Here is a 25,025-nt window from a genome sequence, read left to right as displayed (position 1 = left end):
TTAGAACACAGGCTCTGCCCAACATGTCAGCTTCCTTCTTGATATACAGCAGCAAGGCACCTTTGTGGTTTTAATGGCTGTTTACACCTTTGAGCATGTTTTGGTCCATTCACATATGAATACATTTGTTTTCTGTGTTTTTGAATGTTATGGAGTTCCTCGTTGATTGTAATTGTGTAATGATGAAGAGTATGTCACCGTTTCCTTTGTTGTCCACAGTGTCCACTGTGGCAGGTGTCTGCTCTCTCAGACGTTACACGTGTGCAGTCGGTCATTATGGATTGGTATAAATAATATACAGTAATACTGCCAAGATGTTGTTGATGAATATGATACAGTTTTTTACTGCAATTACTCATTTAGCCCATTTTTTTCAAGGCTGACTATTTGCTGCTTTTTTACTCTCAGTTCTGTCTGAATCTATTCTAACAGCCAAATGTAACAAGACTCTGAACATATGACAGTATTAATTTGATCACATTCCCAGTAGATACACTGACACAGGCTGATAAACTACATCCCATAATGTCACTAAGGGTCAACACCATCTAACCAAGTTATCTGTAAATAAACAAATGTACAAAGTCAGCCCACATCCACTTAAGTAAGCCGATATAACACAGTCTGGTTTTTTTTAACACCTCACATTTAAAAACTACATCTCAGACTTCAGTCTGTTGTATCTCTATGACACGGTTAGCCTTTGTTGCTAACTTTCGAGTGAAACTAGTGTGAAAACTCGTAAAAACATGACCCGGCTGACTGACTGACAGGCTCTGAGCTCATCATGACGTGTATTTTGGACATATCCATCTTTAATCATTCATAATAAAAATATGTTTTATGAAATTCAAAATAAGTGCTGTAAATCTTTCCTGGTGTTCTCAGACTTTTTGTTGCTTCCACTTAACTAAAGCTCAGAGTCCAGCTGCATCTTGTCTTGCTCATAGGAATGATTCATTCATTTATTTTCAACAGAGACAAACTAAAAAATAAATGAATTAATAACATTTAAATGTTAGTGAGTGACGAGAAAAATATGCAAGATTATATTGAGACTTGAGACGTGTCGGTTTCCTGCAGAGCCATGAGCGCACTTATTCTGAGTAATAAGACATTTGTCATCTTCATCAAAGAAAAAAGATACAGTCACTTCTGAGTAAATCCACACACGCGTGAGGCATCTCTGAACTCACGACAGCATAATGTAGCTGAATATGAAGGAAAATTACTCATATATCAACCAAACAAGAGAAGGAAATAGATTTTCAGCACATCAGTCCCAGAAGTGAACACAGTCATTACATAATGGCAAAATGTTCTAAAAATACACATGATTTTTTCTATTTTAAAACATCTCATGTTTATAGCAAAGGTGTTTACTGTGCAACATGTAATGTACATATACTTCACAGTAGTGGGACAGACTTTATCATTAATTAAACAAGTAATACAACAACAACAATAATAATAATAATAATAATAATAATAATAATAATAATAATAATACATAAGAAAAAAGTAAAGATCAAACAAAATGTTTTAAACTGTTCTTAAATATTTTAACTTTTAACAACCACCAGTGCTCTGCTGAACCACTCAGGGTTGCACTTAGCCACATATTAAGCAAAGCAAAGCTAAAGGATCACTCTTACATACACTTACACTCTTACATACATTTACACACTTACATACACTTACACTCTTACATACATTTACACACTTACATACACTTACACTCTTACATACATTTACACACTTACATACACTTACACTCTTACATACATTTTCAGTGTGCACTTCTTCTGTTCTGGGACTTTCTAGGGTTTCTAGGGTTCAAGCTACAGTGAACTGATCTAAAGGCTGAAAGTGCTTTGAAGTCAGAACAGTTTGACAAATTTGTTTATTTATATTTTCTTTTTGTGTTAAGTTTTGTGTATTGAAATATTTTATTTCCCCAATTCTTTGTCTGAAAGTCTGTTGACATTGCTACATAAGTAATGTGTCTAACTGATGGTTTCTCAGTATACATGTAGTATTTTCAGTTGACACCCACAGAGTCATCCAGAGTTGGACTTTGCTTTGAGTACATGCTAAACAGGCAAATCTTCCAGGACCAGAACATGTTACATCTTGGATTAAGTAAATGTCATTACTGTTGTTTCCATTAAAGTTTTTGGCCTTTGGGTGGTGGATGAATGTCCTACAGAAAGATGGGGATTCTAAGCCCAGATTCTGCTCCCTTACCCTGGATGGGTCATCAGTGACCTGGTTAATATCAACAAGTTTAAATAAGAATAATTAACAATAATTCTACTATTATCTGTCTATACTGTTTTTCCTTTTGGTAATTGTAAAAATTGAAAGGTTTAGACAAACAGCCTTGTGATGGTGTTAGGTAAGCCTAACTCATCACGTGTGCTAATCCTAATCCTACGAAGCACCAACCATAAAACGAATGCCTGAAATCCAGACATACCATTAAATGTGCTGTGCATGTCCACGCCGTTTAGACTAACCATCAGAAAACATACAAACAACATCAAAAAACAACTTGGTAAAGACCCCAACAGGTGAATCTTTTCCATACCTACGCAGTAGTCCTCTGACTTGTACTAAATGGTGTTGGCAGCATTCCTAGGTTTAATACTCGTGATATTTATGGATGATTGCCATAAGCAGCAGTTAAGGTTTGGGAGATTTCCTGGGTCTGGTGTTTTCATACACAACACTTTCCATCTCTTCTTTCTTCTGCTTTTTCTAAGGAACACAAAACCGACAGACACATTGTTGTTGTGTGTTTTTAGATGAATACAGCACACTATACACAGAGTTGCTGCCATGTGTGGCTTATTAGATATTTGCATCAACAGGCAGCTTAACAGGTGTACCTTAAAAAGCGTATAGACACACCTACCCTCTGTGGTTACTTTGATATGAATGGCTCTTATTTACTGCATGACTCCTAATTATTATACACAAATTACACACTGTTAGCAGAAATCATAGACAGTATAAAACATGGATGTAGGTCCTGATTTGGAAAAATGAAGTCAGTGAAGTGGCTTAAAGCTGCATTCTATCTGAAGGCCACCAGGTGGCCGTAGCTGTGGTTGCAAACAGACTTCCAGTCCTGTGGAGGAACAGCTGACCTCTGTAAACACTTTCCTGCTGAGCTTCAGTCACTCGATCTGGGTCATGTCTGCTCGTAAATATTATTAATATTATGTTTGAAAGTGGAGGGTTGTCTTTGGTGTGCACCTAGAGCTACATGCTGTCCGTCTCATCAGTGTGCAGTTTCATCATGACCGTTTTTTGTGACCAAATGGAAATGACAGAAATCCTCACATCGAGGCTTCAAGTGCTGTTTTTACACTAGGAAGAAGGGGGTGGGTTATCTCACACTGAGTGTGCTATACAAAAACACTCAACCGCATAAAAACTGCTTTGGTTTAGTTGTTTTGCAAGCTTCAGCTATCTCAGTCATATTTCAGTGGGTTAGCATCTACAAACTGATATCAGCTGAAAATGTCTGAACTGATAAAATCAGCTACGTCTGCTAAAAACCCAGTGAGAAAGCTTTCCGTCTTCTTGGTAATGCATCTGGTTTCTTCTTCATTACCTCTACCGTTGATGAGTTAAAGCTGATGAGCTCGCTATTTTGAATATTACTGCCTGCAAACATGTGCAGAGAGACACGGTGTCGTTTGCAGATATTTTAGGATTTGACCTCTGCACAGGAGCTGAGGAACGGTTCAGCTAATGGCTCTTACAGAATGATGCTCATAAGAACTAATATCTGTCCTACACCACTGAATTTTGCATTCAAGCCCAATAGAGTGATTTGTATTCATGTATACTGAGATTTTTCTAAAATTGAACATGCTCTTTCCCCAGACAACTCACAACTGCTGAGCTGAGAATGTTAAATTATAGCTTACAATCCACAAATTTAGCTTACAGAGAAAAGAAAGATGATGCCTCAGTTCCCTCATTAGCCCAGTCCACTGCACTACAGCTCTCTCCTCATCTTTCAATCAGACACATATGGACAGTAAACTGTGTCTAATTTTCATCCCTAATGTCGTCTGCAGTTTATGAAGTTTCTCGTGACTCCAGCTGTGACATAAAGCTGTCGGACATGATGTGGCAATTTGGTTTTAAAATATTGAATTAATGATATGAAAGAAACTTGTGAGGAAAGTAACCCCCTGAACCCAGATCAGTGATAAGAATGACATAAAAAGGCAGAAACCATCTTTCTGAAGTGAATTCCTGATCCAGTAACATGGATAACCTCACCATGTTTTCTACTGTCAGTCACATATAACTTTGACCATTTCTATTTTGTGTCATATGTTTTCTACTTTCACTAACACTGATCAAGAGAAGCAGGCCCAGGAGGCGTCTGTGTACAAAGGTATCTCCATGGTTACCCCATTTTGATCCTTTTACCTGCTTTGGCTACTTTTATGTGGACAAATGAGTGAAATCCATCTTCTTATTCTTACCCATATAGCAATGGTTATGCAGGTGATTGTCAGGCTGTAGACCAATAAAGCACAAGATCCCGCCCACATCACCACCTCTGGGATTAATGGAGGATTGCATGGACAGTCCTTAACAGGTATGATGCTGTCGTTGATTGATGTCCAATTCTTCCCATCTGAAATTCCATAAGAGTACAGTTTATATTATTATCATTATATATTATATTTCACATTCATGTGGGAAAAGTACCTCTGAAATCCTTCCTTGATGTCCCCACCTAAACCTCACTGTTGGTGTGGTGTTTTGGGGTACTTTGTGACCTCCAAACATGGCATGCATGATGGCATCCAAAGAGTTTTCCAGTTTTAGTCTCATCTGACACGACTATATTTCCCAGTATTGCACAGGCTTGTCTAAATGTTGTTCAGCAAACTTTAAATTCACTTTAACATGTTTGTTTTTACAGCATTAGAGTCTGAATATGGGCGGCTGAGTGCATTACTTATTGTTTTCAAAGGAGCTTGCAAAGAAAAGCGTCTGGACTTTTTTAAGTTGCTTGAAGACGTTTCACCTCTCATCCGAGAAGCTTCTTCAGTTCATGTTTTCTTTGAAACGATCATACCTGCTGATCCCAGGTCAGATGCTCCTTGGCTCTCCTGATCATGCTGTTCATTCTGTCTGAAATCTGTCTGGTTGTGGCCAGTTTATGGTGAAATTATGTTCTTTCCACTTGCAGATTATGGCCCCAACAATGCTCACTGGACCCTTCAGTATTTTAGGAAGCAACAACAACTGGTGGGGAGCAGCAGTGAGTAGCAGGGCTGCTTACCCCACTCCCCTCCCCACATGACTGATTTCAGCTGTCGTGACATCCCGTGCCTTTCACACCTCCCTTTCTGCACGTGTTCAATACTTTTTCAATGTCATTTATGATTATTCCTCATAATCTCATTTGTGAGCATCTGTGGTTTCATTTGTTGGTTTGTGTGGACTGCAGATCTGGTCAGAATTCAAAGTTAGCATTAAATTAGCACCTTTAGAAATATATGTACTTAAAACTGGTGACATGTTTCATATTTATTTTACCCGCTGTGAACCTTTAGAGCCTCGTCAGCGGGGAGAAGAGACTTTGTAATGTATTTGTTCTGCTCAGACAGTGTTCCTGTGCAGTGACCTGGATGTGGGGAAGACCCTCTGCTGTCCTCAATACTGTTTGCAGGGACTTTCAATCTTCTGACCACACAGACATACATGTGGTCCTACCAGCTGCAGGGACTCTGCATAACTATGATCGAATAACCTAATTAAGCAGGGAGTCAAAGACTGAGTGTGAAAAGTCTCTTTATCTGAGTCTGTGATGTGCAAAGAGCGTAACCAGACTCCAGGAGGCTGCAACTCACCAGCACTTGTTTTTGTTTTAAGCTTTGTGAGACTCTGCAAGAGGAATTTAAAAGTTTTTGGATTCAGTCTTACCTCACATAATTCTATGCGGTTGTATGTAGAAAATAAACAGAACAGATAAATTATTGAATTACCAGGTTCATAACTGCTGGATTCATTTTTACTGTTTTTTGCACTTAATGTCACTATTTGGCATGTAGGTAGGTGGGAGGTGCACCCGAACGCAGCAAACTCGGTCATATAAGAAACTAGACATGGAACAAACAGAGCGCACAGCATCAGGCGCTCGCACGACACCGAGGAAAACTGAGGACTTGGACATACATGAGGTAAAAGGACAGAGAAGAGACACCTGGGTAACACACAGACTAAGACATACAAACATAGAGACAATCAGACAATTCATGATCTCACACACAGAATGGAAAGCAATGGTTTTCTTAATGAGTTTGTGTGTACGTGTTTTACCGGTCACATTGACTTGGATTCTCTGACAGCTCTGTTTGTATGGTGGAGGATAAATCTTCTCAGTGATGCAGGAATACACCCCACTCTCACTCACTGTGACTTCAAACTGTGCAGTGTGGTTCTGTATAAAGAAAACAAGCAATCATTCACCATCATTTCAACTGAATTCATTGAATGGAGTGAGTCCAGGTGTTTCCGGCATCTGGCTGGGATGTCACTCAGGCCGAGGAGAGATGTCTCAGGCATGTCCTACCACATGGAGACCCCGAGGCACGTCCAGGAGATGATTTTTCGGTTTCGGATTTTCCAGTGTCCCACCGGCAGTGTTGGTCAAGTTACTTGAAAAAAGTAATCAGTAACTAATTACTGATTACCTCCCGAAAAAAGTAATCCTGTTTCTTTACTGATCACTTATTTTCAAAAGTAATTAGTTACTTAGTTACTTTTTAAAACATGATTTATCCCCTAAATAGGTAATGACGTCTTGGATCTTTCAGCCCAATTCTACTTTTTCTGCATAATCCATCATACAGAATGTAATCAAATGAAAACGTCTCTTTTTAAACTTTAAAACTTTATGCATCAAGCAAAGATTTAATTATCTGCAACATTCTCTGACTGGAAGAAATTTGTTTAACATCTAAACCTATTTTCTGCACATTCCAGCACATAAGATAAAGTAGTGTTTTGTGTTTACACTCAGTCTTTTAAATAGACGCAAGTAAAACAGCAGAAAACAAATAAAAAAGTCAAAGACTCAGCGGTCCTGTTGCTCTATTTTCACCTGTAGAGCAGGAGTGGGGCAGGCGGAGGTTTGCCCTGGGGCAGGTGTGCCGCGGCGGTCAGTGGAAGGATACGGCAGTTTCTCTGTGAATGTCACATTCCAGCGGCAGCGTATTTGGTGCTTTCTCGGGCGTTTAGGGGTTTTTTCGCTGTAAAAAGAAGTTTTCTTCCCACGCACAGCGGACACTAATGTTTTTGTCCCTTTTTATGGAATCAAACTCAAAGTAAGGTCAGTACTTCCACGCTTTAAACGCTGCACGCTCATACTCTCTCTGCACTCGATATGTGATCCACTGTTGATCTGCACACAGCTGTTGTCACGAACGTCGCACTCGCTTACGTCACTGTCGTGAGACATTCTCGCAGAAAAATCACGGTTTTAGTAACGCAGTGTGCTTACGGGAAAGTAACAGTGATCTAATTACCTTTTTTGCAATAGTAATCCCTTACTTTACTCGTTACTTGAAAAAAGTAATTGGATTACAGTAACGCGTTACTTGTAAGGCGTTACTGTAATCCACCAGACGAGGTGGCCATAGAGCGGGAGCCTCGTCAGCCATGTTTAGACTGTTGCCCCACAGACCCAGTCAGCAGCACACAATCAGCTCATGCATGGATGCCTCTGAATGTTCACACTGATTGAAATAGAGCACGTACTTTATTAACTAAAAATAAAATATTTACTTTTCTTATCTACGCTGTTTCTGTGACTCCGTCTTTCTCTGAGTTGATTTATTTGAACTATTGTTCAGATTAACTGAAAATCTCATTTCTATTAAAAATGCTTTTATCATTTTAATATGGCTCATAACATTGAGTTATAGAGCTTTTTTATATGTTTAATTCAAAGGAGCAAGTTTGAAAGAAGCAGAGCTCATTAGGTTCACACATGGGTTAAACATAGATGGTTGTCATGTGCTCAGACTGCACATGTCCACACCATCTCAGCCTCGCCTCTCCAAACTGCTCAACCTGAACCTCTGATGTTCTCATTTCTAATCCTGTCATTCTGGACTCTCCCAGTGAAAATCTTGAAAACTCTGCCACTTCCAGTCCAGTATCCTGTCTCTTTTGTCAATGCCCCCATCTCCAAACCATACATCAAAGCTCTCACTAACATCTGGTAAACCTCCCCTTTCACTCTTGCTACTATTGTTCTGTCACCCTGCCTCCTCTTCACCACTCTTGTGCTCTGTCCGTTGCCTTGGATGGCTGACTTCAGTAAACTCATCTACCACACATGTCTCATTTACCCGGCTTTACACAGGCTTTTTCCAAAATATTAGAGAAAATACAAGAGGAAAGAGTAATCAATAATTACTGCAGTATGCATTAAGTATATATATATATATAATCACACCACCACACAGTACTGACCCACACATACAGTTCTTACACACACACTGGACTTTCTGGACTTTGGTTTTGCACAACACTGGTCACTATATTCTTCATTTCCGGTTAATACTTGTACAGCTGCTGTTATTGTGTATATATTTATTTATATTTAGATTTCTTCATACATTCTTATATAGTTCTATATTGTGTATTTTGTTGTACAGTTATTTTATTTTCAACTTTAATTTATATATTTATCTTTATCTTATTCTTCCCAGTTAAATTTACCCTTCATTCTAATTTGTGTTGTACAGTTATTTCATTTTTAACCTTAATTTATATTCTATTCCTTCCTAGTTAAATTTACCCTTTTTAATTTTTCATATTTATTTCCTATCTTATTCATAGCCTTTTCCTTTTTTGTTTTCTTTAGGTCACGAGCAGTTGTCCAAGCATTTCACTACATATCGTACTGTGTATGACTGTGTACGTGACAAATAAAATTTGAATTTGAATTTGAATTTATATATATAGTCTGAAAGTGTGTGACACAGAGCTCAGTGACGTCAGTATTATCTTTTTGTGTGTGGTGAAATGATACAATCATGCCAGTCATGCACATCCTGATTATAGGAGAGACGTTACATTTAGAAATTAAAAATAAGTTACATGTGTTTATGTGTATGTCTTAAAAATATACATAACATACATAACACTGATTTATGAATACTGACCAACTGACTGCAACAAGTATAGTAATGTTGCTTAAAGTGCTATTTACAGGGATTTTGCTGTTGATCACGGGTGGCAGTTTCTATACTTGACCTTTATCGTGCTTACAGAAGAAGAAAGGTGATAATGTTCAGCCACACTAAAGACAAATAACTCAAACTAAAATGTGAGTTACCTGAAAAAATAAAAACTACACTTCAGAAAACAAGGAAAACACTGAAAAGACATTGTATATTCACAATATGTATATAATGCTATGCACAACACACACACACACACACACACACACACACACACACACACACACACACATATATATATATATATATAATATTGTGACACTACATTAATGAAATAAAATTTAATTTAATGTAAAACATTACTTAAATGTCTTTCTGCACATACTGTTGTGGATCTTTTGCATGAATTTTTACATCAATCAGTTGAATTTGAAGTTCATATGTGGTTTGGGGGTCTGTGGGGGAGGTATGATCTGAAGCAACCACATAAATTGGTTTAACAGTCAGTGAAACTGTAATACAGCTTTCTAAAGAAGTCAGCCTGACATTTAGTTAAAGGAATATTATACCAACAGCCACTGATTACTGTTTCATCCATATGCTGACGTATGATGTCACCAAGAGCCTTTGACTCAACATGAAACAGTAACCCAACACAGGTACAGCTTCTCCCTCCTCAGTTTGTCCTTCCCATCATTTCTTTCGGGGTTAATAAAGTATTTCTGATTTTGATTCTTTTCACTTGCACTGAACGGTTTGCATACAGTTGTCATTGTTCTTAAAACACAGTGACAACAAAGATTGTGATGATGTTCCTATGCTAAGGCCATCACAGTCCCCAGATCTCAACTCCGCTCATACACCTATGGGACATTTTGAAGTCTCAGACAGAGCTCTCGATTTCTGTCATCAAAGCTTCAAATGACAAAGTGTCTTTTTGAAGACAGGGGACGACGACGGGGACCAAAGATGTTCCGCACAAAGATGCGTAATACCTCACAAAAATAGATATAGAGGTCCATGCAGCAATTTTAATTGTCAGCTTGCCATCACATGTCGATGTCACGGCCTTGATTGCTCACAGCTTTCAAAATTCAGTGCATCTGCATTGTGATACTGCACACTGTGAACAAATAGAAACCCCAACTTGCATGGGATCTCAGTGCAGTGCAGAGGAGACACTGTGGTTTTCCCGTGTGGCAGAGATCAGCAGTTCTTGCAATCTGACTTTCATTTCATCAAAGTTTTCTCTGAGACATAAATGAATACTATGACTTCAACATAAACTGTTTACATTACTGTGGTGCATACTGGCTAGGTGTGCTGCATGTGCTCCAGCGCCTATGACACAGAAATTCAACATATTTGAATGATACAAAAATCTATACTGAAAGGTTTTTAATGAATGTCCTTAGTAAGGAAACAGCTAAAGAAAGCTACAAGCTCACACACTGACCTTATCCAGGCTGACTTTACTGATGGGTTTGTCATTGAAGATTAGCTGATATTTCATCTCTGAGGCTTGGATACGTGGACATGGAAACATCACTTTACTGGATTCGGTCACTGAGATGACAGGTCCACCTGATGGACAAAAACAGAGTCCAAGCAACAAAGGATGAGGTTGTGCAGAGGCTACCTGTCATAATGGACAAACAGCAATGCTCAGCGTTGTAATGTACAAGCATGATGTGCGTGCTCCCAGGACCTGGAAGACTGTGAAACCTGAATACATGTAAGCAGTACATTTTTCTCACCCAACCCCGACAATGTTGTAACCCATGCCAACGTGAACTGTTGCACTTTTCTCTGCTCTTGTTCAATGTTCTGCTCAAAGTTAGTATGAACACAAAACAAATAGTAAGTCAGTCAAAATATTTATGAAGCACTTTTAGGCACAGCTCTCACTGACACAGCTCTACTGTGTGCAAATGTACACACCCCACGAGTAAACAGCTGTATACTGGCAACAACAACCAGAGAACAGCAGGTTACTAATGTAGGTACAGTGAATTATAGCAACACACACAGGGGAGGTCCTAGCCTAAAGATAAGGCTGCATCAGTGTCCTTAAAGACACCCCAGTGTTCAAGATGAGCCACAACAGTGCTTCAATCCAGCAAAAGGTGCAGCCTGGTCAGGGCTGCTTTATCTCCCAACTTTGACACTAGTAACAGATCAGTGGTCACTTCACAGATTTAAAGGAGTGTTTTTGTTCCCTACTGGTGGAGAAATAAAACTCCTAGAATGAAAATGAACAAAACAGAGCATTCAGCCTGCCCTTGTTTGATGTCATTGACACAACCTGTAGTATCATCACTGGTTCTGCAAACTTGCTGGAACATGCTGCTCTGACACAACTCTGATGTCCAGCTCAGGTTTGCCACTCCAGGCTCAAATCCCATCCCTGCAGGCACGCTCTGATCTGTGGTCGAACTGGGATTTCTGTCAGTTGTTGTCAAAGAAGAACTGAAACATGAACCAAAACATTTTCAGCTTCTTACCTGGAATTCCCCAGTTTACAATTTTTCAGTCAACAAGTAAAATATGATCCAGGTTACGTTTTAGGAAAACCAGGGTTGACTAGAGAGTGTCGTGCTGCTGTACCCCTAACACACTTTTCAAACCGCTGTATTTTCTTTTAAACTGTGAGTGTTCCTGGACATCAGACTTGATCCTCTCATGACTGTTTTTAACCTAAATATGATGGCACATGGAGCTTCTATGCACGGTGTTAACCTCAGTGTCTTTATACTGTTGGAAGAAACCAGACAGCCCAGCATGGAAAGGGCAATCAAAACCAGGAAGGTAAGAAACCAGAAAATTGAAGCACCACTGACACAACACACTGAATGAAATGTGTCAGAATGTGTGAAAAGGCTCTTTGACTGAAACCTACGAGTATAATCCTTTTGTTTTCTTTATTTGTCCAAACACAGATTGTCTCCTTAAAATCTTGTACTGGGATCACTCAGCAGCCAGTTTCTCAGGGACGCTTCATTAGCACTGGTTGGACCCTTTTGACTTGATTCAACAAGCTGCTGGAAACAGTCCTTGGAGATTTTGGTCCATATTCCCATGTGAAGGCCATTTGAGTCATTTTTACAGTGTACATACATATCAGTGCATAAACTGTGCAGGAATCACTGATTGATCCATGTTTTCAAATCTGAATTTGTTCTTTCTTTAAGTGCTGCTGACACTGTGTATGAACAAACACTGTCTCAGGAAATTTAAACTCACAGTCTTTTAAATTACTACTATTATCATCATTTTTTTTTTTTTTAAGTGTTTATGATTTGTCACACTTTTGTGACCATAAAAGAAGAAGCTTCTGTTTATTACTAAGAGCTTTGCAACAGTTTCTCTTTGTGTTGTATGAAACAATAAAGTAACTGTTGGATCATTCACAGTCATGGTGTTCTCGGTTTACTCTTCTTTATTGCTAGTATCTCTAGTTTTGTATTCTGGACTGTCTTTGTTTTAAGAAAGGATTTGTGTTCATATGTTTATCTGTTTGTGCTTTAGTCCCTCGCCCTGCTGTGCTGATTGTAGTTTTCTTAGGTACCTTTTGTCTCCATGTCTGCTCTGTGGATGGTTTCGTCTTCTCAGTCAGGTTTCTGCTTTAAATAGCTGGAACATGTCTGGCCATTCTCCTCTGAACTCTCAAATTAAAAAGGCAACGTCGCCCAGAGATATTGTCTCATTTTCAGGGCTGTTCTTTCTGTGGTGCAGCACAGTGTAAAAGTGTAGTTATTCACAGTTTTACTGCTATAAAAACCAGCGTTCCTGTGATTGTGTGTGGCAGAATATGACATCTAGGTCATTCATTCTGAGGTTATATACCTCACATCTGATTCATCCAGTATCCAGTCAAAGAGCTGCACTAAAGAATAACTCACTCTTTAGTTTTTCTCGTTTTTTGAGCCCGTCAGTTTGCATAGTTTTCCGAGTCAAGCCAGCTTATCAAACTTTCCCGTGTGAGGGTTTATGTCAGTGTAGATTTGACTTTCTACTGTTTCTCAGAGTGTACATGTTGTGTACTAAAAGTTATTTGTGAGCCATGTATTAGTATTTCATTTGGTGCCCCACAGTATGCAGTACAAGAAAGAACATTTTGTGTCCATAACAAACTCGCTTTATAACCACTGCAAAGTCAGTAAAAGCACAAGAATCCGACACGCGACAGCTCTGTCATTCTGAAAGTCGTCACATTGATTAATACACTCACTTATACAAATAACTGAAGTTATTTCACAAATTCACTGGTCTTACCTGAGCATTCTGTGCCTTCTCCATCACTGAAGCACACCATCACCACCATCCACAGAGCCCTCAGCCTCATCTTGCTGTCCTCTGAAGCTAAGCTGCCCGTGTTTGATGCTGGTCTGTGACGAGGACAGATTTTGTTTCCTGTAAGGTGTGAGGGGGGTTATCACAGTCCTCACTACGTGAAAGCTATTTGCCACGTGCTAACAAACACCATGTTCAGTAAAGAGAAGTGAGTGACTGTCAGGTAGGAACATTTCCTGTGTGAAGCTATGAAACCATAGAAAACGAATACCCACGTGTCCCCACACACACACACGCACAGTTACAGTTGCTTTTGTTTGTTTGTTTTGTTTTTGAAGCAGTGGGCACTGAAACTAAACCTGCACTTTGTTGTTGTAGCTGATACTGGCTGTCAGTCAGCTTTTATTCGCAGAGTAACAAAAAAGAACACAAAACAGAGACTTTTGATGTGATCCACTTTCACCCATCTGTGTGACTTGCTGTGGTCTGTAGTTCTCCCTCACCCACTAACTGCATGTGTGTTTTGTTTGTCTCGCATGTGTGTGAAAAATCCATTGTATGTGCAAATGTACACTTTCAGACTGGATATGTTTGTTGGACGTGTTTATATGGGTGTACATGTTGCTGCAGACTCACCTGTAAACTGTGTGTGTGTGTGTGTGTGTGTGTGTGTGTGTGTGTGTGTGTGTGTGTGTGTGTGTGTGTGTGTGTGTCCACATGTTTCACTTTCACACATTTTTTTAATTCTTTTAAGAAATTAAAACAAAATGGAAAAAAGACCAAATCTGTGGGTTTTGAAAACCAGCTTCAATGAAAGAAACTGACACAAATGAAAAGGGGGGCCCATATGAACCTATCTCTCTCTCACTTTCTGTATTAATTAATTAATTAATTAAAAAGGTAGATAGATAGATAGATAGATAGATAGATAGATAGATAGATAGATAGATAGATAGATAGATAGATAGATAGATAGATAGATACTACCAATTAAGCATATTAGGTGATGTGCATCTCTGTAATGAGAAGGGGTGTGGTCTAATGACATCAACACCCTATATCAGGTGTACATAATTATTAGGCAACGTCCTTTCCTTTGGCAAAATGGGTCAAAAGAAGGACTTGACAGGCTCAGAAAAGTAAAAAATAGTGAGATATCTTGCAGAGGGATGCAGCAGTCTCAAAATTGCAAAGCTTCTGAAGCGTGATCATCGACCAATCAAGCGTTTCATTCAAAATAGTCAACAGGGTCGCAAGAAGCGTGTGGAAAAACCAAGGCGCAAAATAACTGCCCATGAACTGAGAAAAGTCAAGCGTGCAGCTGCCAAGATGCCACTTGCCACCAGTTTGGCCATATTTCAGAGCTGCAACATCACTGGAGTGCCCAAAAGCACAAGGTGTGCAATACTCAGAGACATGGCCAAGGTAAGAAAGGCTGAAAGACGACCACCACTGAACAAGACACACAAGCTGAAACGTCAAGACTGGGCCAAGAAATATCTCAAGACTGGTTTTTCTAAGGTTTTATGGACTGATGAAATGAGAGTGAGTCTTGATGGGCCAGATGGATGGGCCCGTGGCTGGATTGGTAAAGGGCAGAGAGCTCCAGTCCGACTCAGACGCCAGCAAGGTGGAGGTGGAGTACTGGTTTGGGCTGGTATCATCAAAGATGAGCTTGTGGGGCCTTTTCGGGTTGAGGATGGAGTCAAGCTCAACTCCCAGTCCTACTGCCAGTTTCTGGAAGACACCTTCTTCAAGCAGTGGTACAGGAAGAAGTCTGCATCCTTCAAGAAAAACATGATTTTCATGCAGGACAATGCTCCATCACACGCGTCCAAGTACTCCACAGCGTGGCTGGCAAGAAAGGGTATAAAAGAAGAAAAACTAATGACATGGCCTCCTTGTTCACCTGACCTGAACCCCATTGAGAACCTGTGGTCCATCATCAAATGTGAGATTTACAAGGAGGGAAAACAGTACACCTCTCTGAACAGTGTCTGGGAGGCTGTGGTTGCTGCTGCACGCAATGTTGATGGTGAACAGATCAAAACACTGACAGAATCCATGGATGGCAGGCTTTTGAGTGTCCTTGCAAAGAAAGGTGGCTATATTGGTCGCTGATTTGTTTTGTTTTTGAATGTCAGAAATGTATATTTGTGAATGTGGAGATGTTATATTGGTTTCACTGGTACAAATAAATCATTGAAATGGGTATATATTTGTTTTTTGTTAAGTTGCCTAATAATTATGCACAGTAATAGTCACCTGCACACACAGATATCCCCCTAAAATAGCTCAAACTAAAAACAAACTAAAAACTACTTCCAACAACATTCAGCTTTGATATTAACGAGTTTTTTGGGTTCACTGAGAACATGGTTGTTGTTCAATAATAAAATTATTCCTCAAAAATACAACTTGCCTAATAATTCTGCACTCCCTGTAATATTTCTAATAAATACAAGTAAAGGATAAGTCCGTTTATAATTAACAATGAACCAGTTAAGACGTTATATCCACAACAGTGAAATTCATTTGGTGAGTAGTTGCCCTGTATGTTAGTACATGTACTAACATACAGGGCATGTCAAAGTTGTAACAAAGTTGCCTCGTGAAGAATTAACACGCAATGTTAAAACATTCAGTTTTTCAGAATTTACATAAATGTTTCAGTAATGTGGATTCAGTTCAGCCACATAAATTCACACGGTGCCAGTTTACAGCAAGAGTCGCTTCAACGTGCTTTGTTGATGATCCCTATGAGCAAGCACTACCCGCAGGTGTGGGGAGGAAGACGTCTGCTCTGTGGAAAGGTTAATAATGTGGTTATGCTTCCATCTCATGTGTTGAGTTGATATTTAAAATATGCATCTTCATAGACGGGTTGAACACACACACACACACACCACACACTGTGTGTACATGTGCAGCCATTAACCTTCCCTTGTTCCTCCAGTGACGAGCTCACAGCTTTGTGCAAGGGGATGAAAATAAAATGTCCCGACATTTCAAATTAGCAGCGTGGGCTGTGAGTTGGAAAGCTCGTCAAAGTACTGAGATACGTAATGCACATTTAAAAAATATACATATATGTAATAAGTGGGTGGAAATCTTTGATTGCTTTTTCCATTGTCTTTCTATTATAAGTCAACAGAGGAAGCCAGCAGGGGACGTCCCGCTCCCGCTGAGCGCACCACCAGGTTAAAGTTCCACTGCCTGCTCGTCTCTGTTTGTCTAATCTGCGGCTCTTTGTTGGCTTTGGCTTTGGAAAATTGGTGTTCTTATTTGGCATGCAGTCTCTTTGCACCCCACAAGTGCAGGGTTGAGCTCTAAAGTTTGAGCAACAATAAAAAAGTTAACCCCATCAGAGATTTATAGCAATGGCTCTCTTCAGCTAGTTAGTGCCAAACACAGCATGCAAGTCTGTGGCTGAGAGCTGCAGCTTGTACCTCCTCCTCTTCCTTCCTCTCTGCAGCAGCCCCAAGTGTTCTGCTGTAAAAAAAATCAACTGTCTTATTGAAGCCAGCAGGTCTCCCATTTAAAATGGTTTAATTCCATCATTGTAACACTGACAGGTGGATTCTTGGGATTAGACAAAGTTTTTTTCTGTGAGTGCAAAGAAAATGAAATACAGCTGCTACATTGTTAAACTCGGTTGTGTGTGTGTGTGTGTGTGTGTGTGTGTGTGTGTGTGTGTGTGTGTGTGTGTGAGAGAGAGAGAGAGAGAGAGAGAGAAAAGCTAATTTAGCATCTTTTACCCAGCTCGAAATCACAGCATAGTCGTGTCCAACCGGCTCTAATGTTCACCAGCTGGGCAGCACCTTTATCTGGGTGCAGTGATGATAATAGTCAGATGTGACTTTGTGTTCACAGGTTTCTTCGTGAGGCGCAATGAGGACATTTTCACTGTCCACTGGTTGGACCTGGCTGAAGCTCAGGAGGTAGAGTGGGTCATCCACTGACTGGAAGACTGGTGGGTTGATCCCTGGCTGCTCCAGTTTGCATGCCAAATATGCAAATATCAATGGGCAAGAATCCTCTTAAGCACAGGAAAACATGCGGCCTGTTGTATAAAGTGCTCTGTGCGCTCCGGGAGAAAAGAAAAGCAATCAGCCCATTTAACGTTCAAGTCATGTGTGAGGGCGTTCATAAGGGACAGGTGTGCGAGTCTCTCCCATCGTCTCGTGGACCATAACTATGATTTGACACATGGAGAATGTTGTGCTCTTTGTAGCAAGCTGGTAGCTAGAAAATAATAATAATACTAGTAATATTTTCATATTGGCTCCTGATGGGACTCAGCAGATAGTCCATTGTGAAAAATGCACCATGTTTGACTATGATGATGATGCTTGGCAGTACAAACAGAAAAAACAGTAACTAATAACTTTCTGTCACACATTGACAGAGAAATGTCAAAAGGAAGAGTAGAGTGTGTTTGAACGCTGTGATACAGGTGTTACAGCACCCTCTGCACTCCTGGCCTTTCTTTGCTTTCACACAGATCTTTGAATTTTGCTGCGCAGAATGACGAGTCAGCGCAGTCTGACAGTCTGACACTAGAGGGAGCTCTCTGGAAACTCATTTCAGTTCTACATATTTGTCCTATGGAGAGAGCCATGATTGTTTTCCGCTAACTGACGTACCTCCTGCAGACCGTGCTTTGAAGAAAGCATAATATTTTTTCTTTTGTACATATAATGATTGATTTTAAAAGTGTGCTAGGTGTTAGACCCTTTAAAATAATAATAATAATAATAATAATAATTGTTGGGTTGTGTTAATATGAGCTACCAGACATACCAGAAAATAACGTATTATTATTATTTGATCCTGTCGGGGTCTCCTTTTAGTAAATTAAAATATGAAGCTTGTGTGGATCTGCATACATCACTGTGTGCACACCATAGATGGACTGGCCATCGGGCATACCGGGCATTTGCCCGGTGGGCCGCTGGCGATTTTTTGTTTTTATGGGCCGATGGATTTTTTTTTTATTTTTTAGGAAGGGTATATATAATGAAAGGTGTTGGATTGGCCAATTGGTCATGATCGACTCTGGGCTGGACCAATTACAGCCGAGGAGGCCGGATGCACCCTCCCCCTTGTTTAGCAATCACGTGATTTTCGCGCATTGCATGCCGGGAACTCGTGGCAAAACAATCCAAGTACCGCATCAAATGCAAGCATTTGCAGCACCGCAAAACGTTCATTCTCTGGTTCCAATACCTTCTTGTTTTTTCTTTGCCGCACAAAATAGGAATGTACAAAACAAAAGGAGAACAATGCCGGTCCGTACAAAGACAGACTCGACGAAAAGTCAAAGAAAAGATACACAGCAAATCCAGCATGTCCAAATTAACACTGTCGGATTTGATTTCAACACTATTAAAGTGTCTATATGGGTCCACACCAGAGAGTGTTAATTTAACTCCTTTTGGAGAGTTGGTACGTTAACTCTGATTTAGTGTTAAACAACAAATCTGTCTGAAGTTGATAATTTAACACTTGGTGTTAAGAGTTTATATATTAACTCTCAAAGAGTATTTTAGTTTAACTACGTAAGAGTTATCTTCTAATTCATTCTAAAAAGCAGGAATTTTACTGTTCTGAACTTCTAGAAATTTCTTTTGGAAATAAACATTTACTAAAAAGATGCAATGGTTTTTGAAAAACATTTATTCTGAACTGTGCACCACAATTTCAAAACATTTTCTGAAAGATGTAACAGTGTACATGTTCTCACTTTCATTAGAATTTTGTTTATCAAAAGGTCTGACATGGTAAATGCAAATAACAGCATCTCATCACTTATTTCTTCAATACAATATGCATGTCCTTCATTCATCCCTTTGTGGAACTTCAACGCACTTCTGCTCTCCCCCATATTCCATCTTCACAAGCATATCCTGTGCGGAGATTGAATAAAAATTAGTTGACACTAATTAATGGCACAAATAATCCAGTAAACAATTGCAGCACAGTAAAAAAAAAAAAGGAATCCTCTTTGAGCCATTACTTGTGTAAAGTATTTTCCCAAAAGACAAAGACACAGGCAACAGGTAATACTGAACTAAATGTAAAACCTCAACCTTTTTCATTTTTACCTAAACCGTGTGCACAAAACTCTGGAGGGATCTATGCTAACGTAGAATCCAGTCAGGACGCCTGCTACTGCTCGTGTTTTTTTTTTTTTTTTTATGGGCGATCGTTTTCAGGCTTCAAGTAGCACCATTATACCAACATTTCACATTCTAGACATTGTTTTAGGTGTATTTGACCAAAAGTTTGACTGAAAATTCACATGCAAGCTTTTTTTCAAGGCTGTGGTATTTGCCCGCAAACAATACCTTTCAGCTAGCTAAAACAGAATATTATGCTATCAGCGAGCAACATGGCTAATGCCTTTCACACAGCTTTGTCTCAACTCCAAAGAGCCACAGAAGTAAAAGCTAATAATAACAATTGAAACAATCTTTGAAAAAATGACTTACCAAGCAGGGCAAACAACTCAAATATGTAGAGCAAAATGTTCTGAAACGGCTTCACTTCAGCTTCGATTGGAGCCGTGCTGGGGGCGGAGTCTGTGAATTTACTCTGTTGGTGTCATAGCCCGTCTAGGAGTTCAGAGTTAAGAGGTCAAGAGTTAATGTTTCCATTGTAACACCTCCAGATTTGACAGAGAAACACTCATTTTTAACACTCGATTTTAACTACTATCATTTTACACCTCAGAGTTACATTAAAAGAATGTGACTCTGCTTAGAGCAAAATTAACTCTACTTTTGCAAGAAGACTATTAACACCAAAACATTTAACACTTTTGAATTTGCTGTGTACGAGGAAAAAATCAAAGGAGTGAACGGGTCAGACCCTTACGAGCACACAGAGTGGACAAAAGACGTTAGCGTGCTGCCCAACTTTCACCACGCTCAGATTTATAATTATACGGTTCTTGGAGTGAGTGCATACACTCATGAAGTTTAGTAACTTCAGGTCACTGCAACAAGCCCAGGTACAGTTTACCGACGGATGGGTGCAGGACCTTGAAATGCACCGTGTAGAAAGTAAAGACCATCGTACATATCATAAGTTTACCAGTCTCACAAATCGTCTTCATAAATACACATTCGTTAACCGTTTATTAATAGGACCTTTGAGCTCATGGTAATTAATTAGTAGTGGAAATAATTTCTGGTACAGAAATGTAGCAGTGACAATAATACTGTATGCTGTAATCGCACTGGACAATTAGTGATACAAAACAACTGTTTTATCCTGTGAATAAAAGTATATGTTTTTGTCAGTGTACCATAATAACAGAAGCGAAACACAATATTGTGTCAGGACAATTCACTATTTATGCACAATAAATAAAGGAGCATAGCGCGACAATTTCTGTTCAGCGCCAGACTTGCTTGTAACCTATATCATCAATTATGTTAAGAAAAATGATGTAATAACTACTACAAAACTCTGACCTTTGTGGGAATGCTTGGAGCAGACTAACCTGTGAGCTGGAGTGTTCTGAGACGTTATATTTGGTATATCCAGACCATCCGTTGGCTCTTACTTCGGAAACATGGCTTAAAAAATTTCTCTTCAACGACGTAATCCGATTAAAAAAAACGATCTCTTTACCCGTCGGCTTCCCGTGGCTGTCATGCGACCGGCTATTGCAGTTAATAATACAACAGCTTCTTGACATTTTTTGGGTTTCTTATTATCGCTGTGTGACTGAGTTCAATTGAAAGCCTGCGTGCGCTAGTACCTCTTGCCACAAGTTCCCAGAATCCTTTGCTGTTTTACCCCTGAATGACGTCACATTTTCAATCTTTATCCTGGTGGGCCGGTCTCTAGTCAAAATGCCCGGGCCGATTTTTTGTCCCAGTCCAGCCTTGGTGCACACATGCACACAGTGATGTATCCAAGTCTGACCACGTGGATGTAAAAAGCTTCTTAAATCGGACCAGGTGCCTATTTTGTGTGTGCGTGGTACATGTTGGCCCATTATATTATATTATATTATATTATATTATATTATATTATATTATATTATATTATATTATAAACTTTTCAAACAGATGACATGAGAATAGAATAGAATGAACTCATCAGCACCGATTGGTTAAAGCTGATTTAAGGGTTGGGCAGGACAGGAAATGAGCCACCGGGAACGCGCAGTGTGAGGATACGCGCTCCCACAAGTTTTTTTGGGATCCGGTGTAGCGTCAAGTCAAACTGCAGAATACCGGAAGTGAGGCGTTTTCGGCTTCACAGTAAAAGCTTAATTCCTATTTGTATGGTCCTTATATGCACTTTATTCTCAATCCTTAAATCTAAAATTTGATATACAGAGAAAAAACAAAAACTTCCTTTTTTTATGTAATATACACTGGTCTGTGTGGAGTCTGGAACTGGATTATTTCCCTCAGTTTAACTTCTACAATGACAAAAAAAAAAAAAAAAAAAATCCAATCTAAATTGAGATAAATAAAAAATAGAACCTAAAAGTGTTTAATATTGTGTAGCCTAGCCAAATAAACATGAGAAGTGGCATTCTCAAATGTCAGTACTAATAATAATGCTTTTTTTTTCCTAAGGCAAATGAGCTACAATTAATATACAAGAGAGTAGCCCGCTACCACAAAGTTATCATTACAATGTAAACACATAAATATGACATAAATATGTTATCATTATTTATTGTCAGTTATTAAATAATAATAATAATAATAATAATAATAATAATAATAATAAGGGCTCATCTTTCTAGTTTTATTGTGAAAGTCACGCCGGAAGTGCTCCGAGTGCCAGCCTCCAGTATCAGCAGCGGTGTTGGGATTCAGTGTAGCAGCAAGGGAAATCAGTGGAATCTGGGCTATCTGGGAAAAGGGCAGTCGGTGAAAACCGGCAAGAATCCCGGCGAAGTGTCCACCGTGACACCGCAGAAGCTCCCGGCGGACTCCTCGGTCCCGTCTCCCGCTGCTGGCTGCGGTTTTTCCTCCCTGGATCCGCACAGTAAGTAGCCCGATTCCTCGCTCACCTAAACGCATCTTCATCGCACCGCATTCACCCTTTCCCTCTCTCTCGGTAACCTTTGTGGATCAAGCACTAAAGCGGCTTCTCCTGGCTGCTGGAACACCGGAGCTTTTTCGTTTTGTGACAAATGCATCACGATTTCCATTCGTTAACATCCGCTGCAATAAGAGCTAATTAATTCCGTTAGAAGCTGCATGTGTGCAAAGAAAGGAGAAGGATGTGAGGGGGGGGGGGGTGACAGAAAAAAGGCACTGGGGTGTCTGCATGTGCACACACGGGCTCGCTGCTCGTAGTGTCACACTGCGCCGGGGCCTGCTGCGCACACACTCCCGGCCTGTATGCGCAGGGTCGCCGGGGAACAGCAGCCGGCTTGCATCGCCTTTCCAGGCGGAATATCGGCGTAGCTCCGAGGCCAGGCATGCCGGGCTGACGCGAGCTAGGCGTGGCCTTCATATAGCATTACACAGATATGGGCGTGTCCCCCGCAGCTGCCTCACAACTCACTGCTGTCCTGTTAAATCGCATCCACATATTACGCGCATTGATGTGATTTGAGCATCAGTTTCCATTTTCGTGATGTTTTGTGTAATAAGCAGACGAAGGCTCGCCCCGAGGCTTCTTTAAAAGTCCTTCCAAACGCAGCATCATTAGACATGCAGGCCTGCCATCTGTCTGTCTGTCCTCCTCCCGTGCACCGTCAGGGTCTAACTTCCTCTCTTGTCTGTCCTCCTGCTCACACTCCTGTCCGTCTACACTGACGGACCCAGCAGGGTTAGAAGTGGTGGTCAGCCATTTTTTATGTGTGTTGCTGTAAGCTGTCAGGTGTTTAAATGACGTGACTCCACTCCTCAGTGTTGGTGGTTACGGTGTGTGCAGTGTTGTTTGTTTTTGAGTCCGTAGAGATGTGCAGTGGTATTAGGAAATGCTAGCAGGGCGGTTAGCTGAACCCACAACTGTACAACACACAGATTCACATGTCAACAACCGACCTTTTGGAAGCCTTTCCTGCACAGCCAGCCATATTATTGACACTAAATATAGGGGCGTGGTTTAGTTGTGTTACAGCCATTAGAGGTGTGGCTTAGCAGGCGCTGATTTGATACAGCTCCCAACAGGCCATGTTAATAATAATGCTAAAATTACACAAAATTATCTTATTTTTTAATATAATATGCAGACACTTACACAATATTTCTGCCAAACCACAGTTATTGTGATTGTTTTTTTTATAACCAAGAAGAATATCATCAGTACTTTTTATCACATGCTGGTATTACTATTTGAATTGTATGTTCCATGCTGGTGTGCATGGCTGAATGCGTGTTGTATAAAGTGCTGTGAGTGCTCAGGTAGAGTAGAAAGCGCTGTATAAGAACCAGTCTGTTTATCATGACCACTTCAAAAAGTAGTGAGATGGCAATGACGAAAGATCTTCCTTTTGAAGTATCCAATGGTTACTCATGTCTGTCTTTTATATACAGTCTATGAGAGAGAGCAGAATATGGAGCAGTTTCTCTGATTAACGTGGTTACGGTTAATCTTAAACTCCTGAGTGCAAACCAGACCGAACAGGCAAACAGCTAGAAGGGCAAACCTGCAGCTCCACATGGGAGATTGTTCCAGGAGCTTTGCTGGGAAGATTTCAGGTATGAACATCCTGACGCGTTCACTTGCCGTGCTCGTCTCTAAGGTTCTTCGACAGGCTTCCTCCTGTCGTTTCAGAGCGTCCGTGTCGAAGCATGTTGGTTTTTGCTGGTCAGATGCTCCAGCATCTCCATACAAGACTCATGTTGTTTTTCCTGCTCGTGTCTCCGTGGACCTGTTGCTACAGCTGCACACGTTTTTACACAAGTCTCTCCACAGCTACAAGATCTAAGCTTCATTCACTCACCATTGTAGTAAAAGGAAGGGCTGTGGCACACACTTTGTACCAATGTGTGACTGAAGATGTAGGAGCAGTGTAGTGTGTTCAGTCACAGAAGCCTGATGTAAGTGTACTGATGTAGTGCAACATGAAGTTGTACTTACAACTGATTTTGTGGGAATGAGACTGTGATCACAAACTCTTCTTTAACTGAGGAGTTAATCGCGTCCACTCGTGACACAAGACAGGAAATGATATATAAAGTATTCAGAATGATTTCACCACACTAACAGCTTTAAACGTTTCTCATTCAAATGTGTGATGCCTCATTTCAACCAAACGTTCTTAAAACCACTCGTAAAGGCGTAAAAGTCTGGAACTGGGCTCGTCAGAGCTCCAGTCTAATTGTTCTGGCAGTTTTGAGAAGTCCCGCCTCGATAACGCGCTCGCGTGCGGCAAAGTGGGGCAGGATCCCGTGTCTCCGGGTGGTGCTGAGAGTGAACTGGAGTATAAAAATCTCAGATGCCCTAATTCCACTCAAGGCTTCCCCAGCTATGTGTGACCAGCCCCTGGACTACACTGTCCACTGTGCC

At 40.2% G+C, this 25,025-nt stretch overlaps 3 protein-coding genes and 1 long non-coding RNA gene across 4 annotated transcripts in view; 1 reads left to right on the top strand and 3 right to left on the bottom strand.

Annotated features, from left to right (window-relative positions):
• LOC146690065 (uncharacterized) overlaps positions 1-25,025 on the bottom strand; it is a 325,810-nt gene that overhangs the window by 136,049 nt on the left and 164,736 nt on the right. The window contains exon 2 of the mRNA XM_085434897.1: positions 17,498-17,511. Within this exon, the coding sequence (XP_085291023.1) occupies positions 17,498-17,511 (14 nt within the window). The remainder of the gene's footprint in view (positions 1-17,497; positions 17,512-25,025) is intronic.
• On the bottom strand, positions 945-13,729 carry LOC146690073 (uncharacterized). Its single transcript, XM_085435168.1, has 5 exons — positions 13,509-13,729; positions 10,690-10,817; positions 6,361-6,481; positions 4,512-4,666; positions 945-2,760 (listed from the first exon to the last, which is right to left on the bottom strand). Exons 1-5 carry the CDS (start codon positions 13,576-13,578, stop codon positions 2,686-2,688), a joined length of 549 nt encoding a protein of 182 aa, XP_085291294.1. The 5' UTR covers positions 13,579-13,729; the 3' UTR covers positions 945-2,685.
• On the bottom strand, positions 19,188-20,255 carry LOC146690072 (uncharacterized). Its single transcript, XR_014915759.1, has 2 exons — positions 20,021-20,255; positions 19,188-19,435 (listed from the first exon to the last, which is right to left on the bottom strand). It is a non-coding gene; the product is annotated as an uncharacterized LOC146690072 (long non-coding RNA).
• raph1a (Ras association (RalGDS/AF-6) and pleckstrin homology domains 1a) overlaps positions 22,346-25,025 on the top strand; it is a 79,022-nt gene continuing 76,342 nt past the window's right edge. The window contains exon 1 of the mRNA XM_085434884.1: positions 22,346-22,547. The gene's annotated coding sequence lies outside the window, so the exon portion shown is untranslated. The remainder of the gene's footprint in view (positions 22,548-25,025) is intronic.

The sequence above is a fragment of the Copadichromis virginalis genome, linkage group LG16 (genome assembly GCF_057382275.1).
Source record: "Copadichromis virginalis isolate Kocher_CV1m ecotype Utaka linkage group LG16, C_Virginalis_male_GT1.1, whole genome shotgun sequence".
Lineage (NCBI taxonomy): Eukaryota > Metazoa > Chordata > Actinopteri > Cichliformes > Cichlidae > Copadichromis > Copadichromis virginalis.
Note: the sequence above shows the minus strand (reverse complement) of the source record. Positions and strands in the feature narration are given on the sequence as shown.

What these genes read in the sequence shown, in the direction of transcription:
- LOC146690073 (XM_085435168.1), bottom strand. Translation starts at nt 13,578, where the DNA reads ATGAGGCTGAGGGCTCTGTGGATGGTGGTGATGGTGTGCTTCAGTGAT. An exon ending in AATCCAAGTCAATGTGACCG is followed by an intron (nt 4,667 to 6,360) that starts GTAAAACACGTA and finishes ATGGAATTTCAG; the next exon opens with ATGGGAAGAATTGGACATCA. An exon ending in GCATAACCATTGCTATATGG is followed by an intron (nt 2,761 to 4,511) that starts GTAAGAATAAGA and finishes TGTGTTCCTTAG; the next exon opens with AAAAAGCAGAAGAAAGAAGA.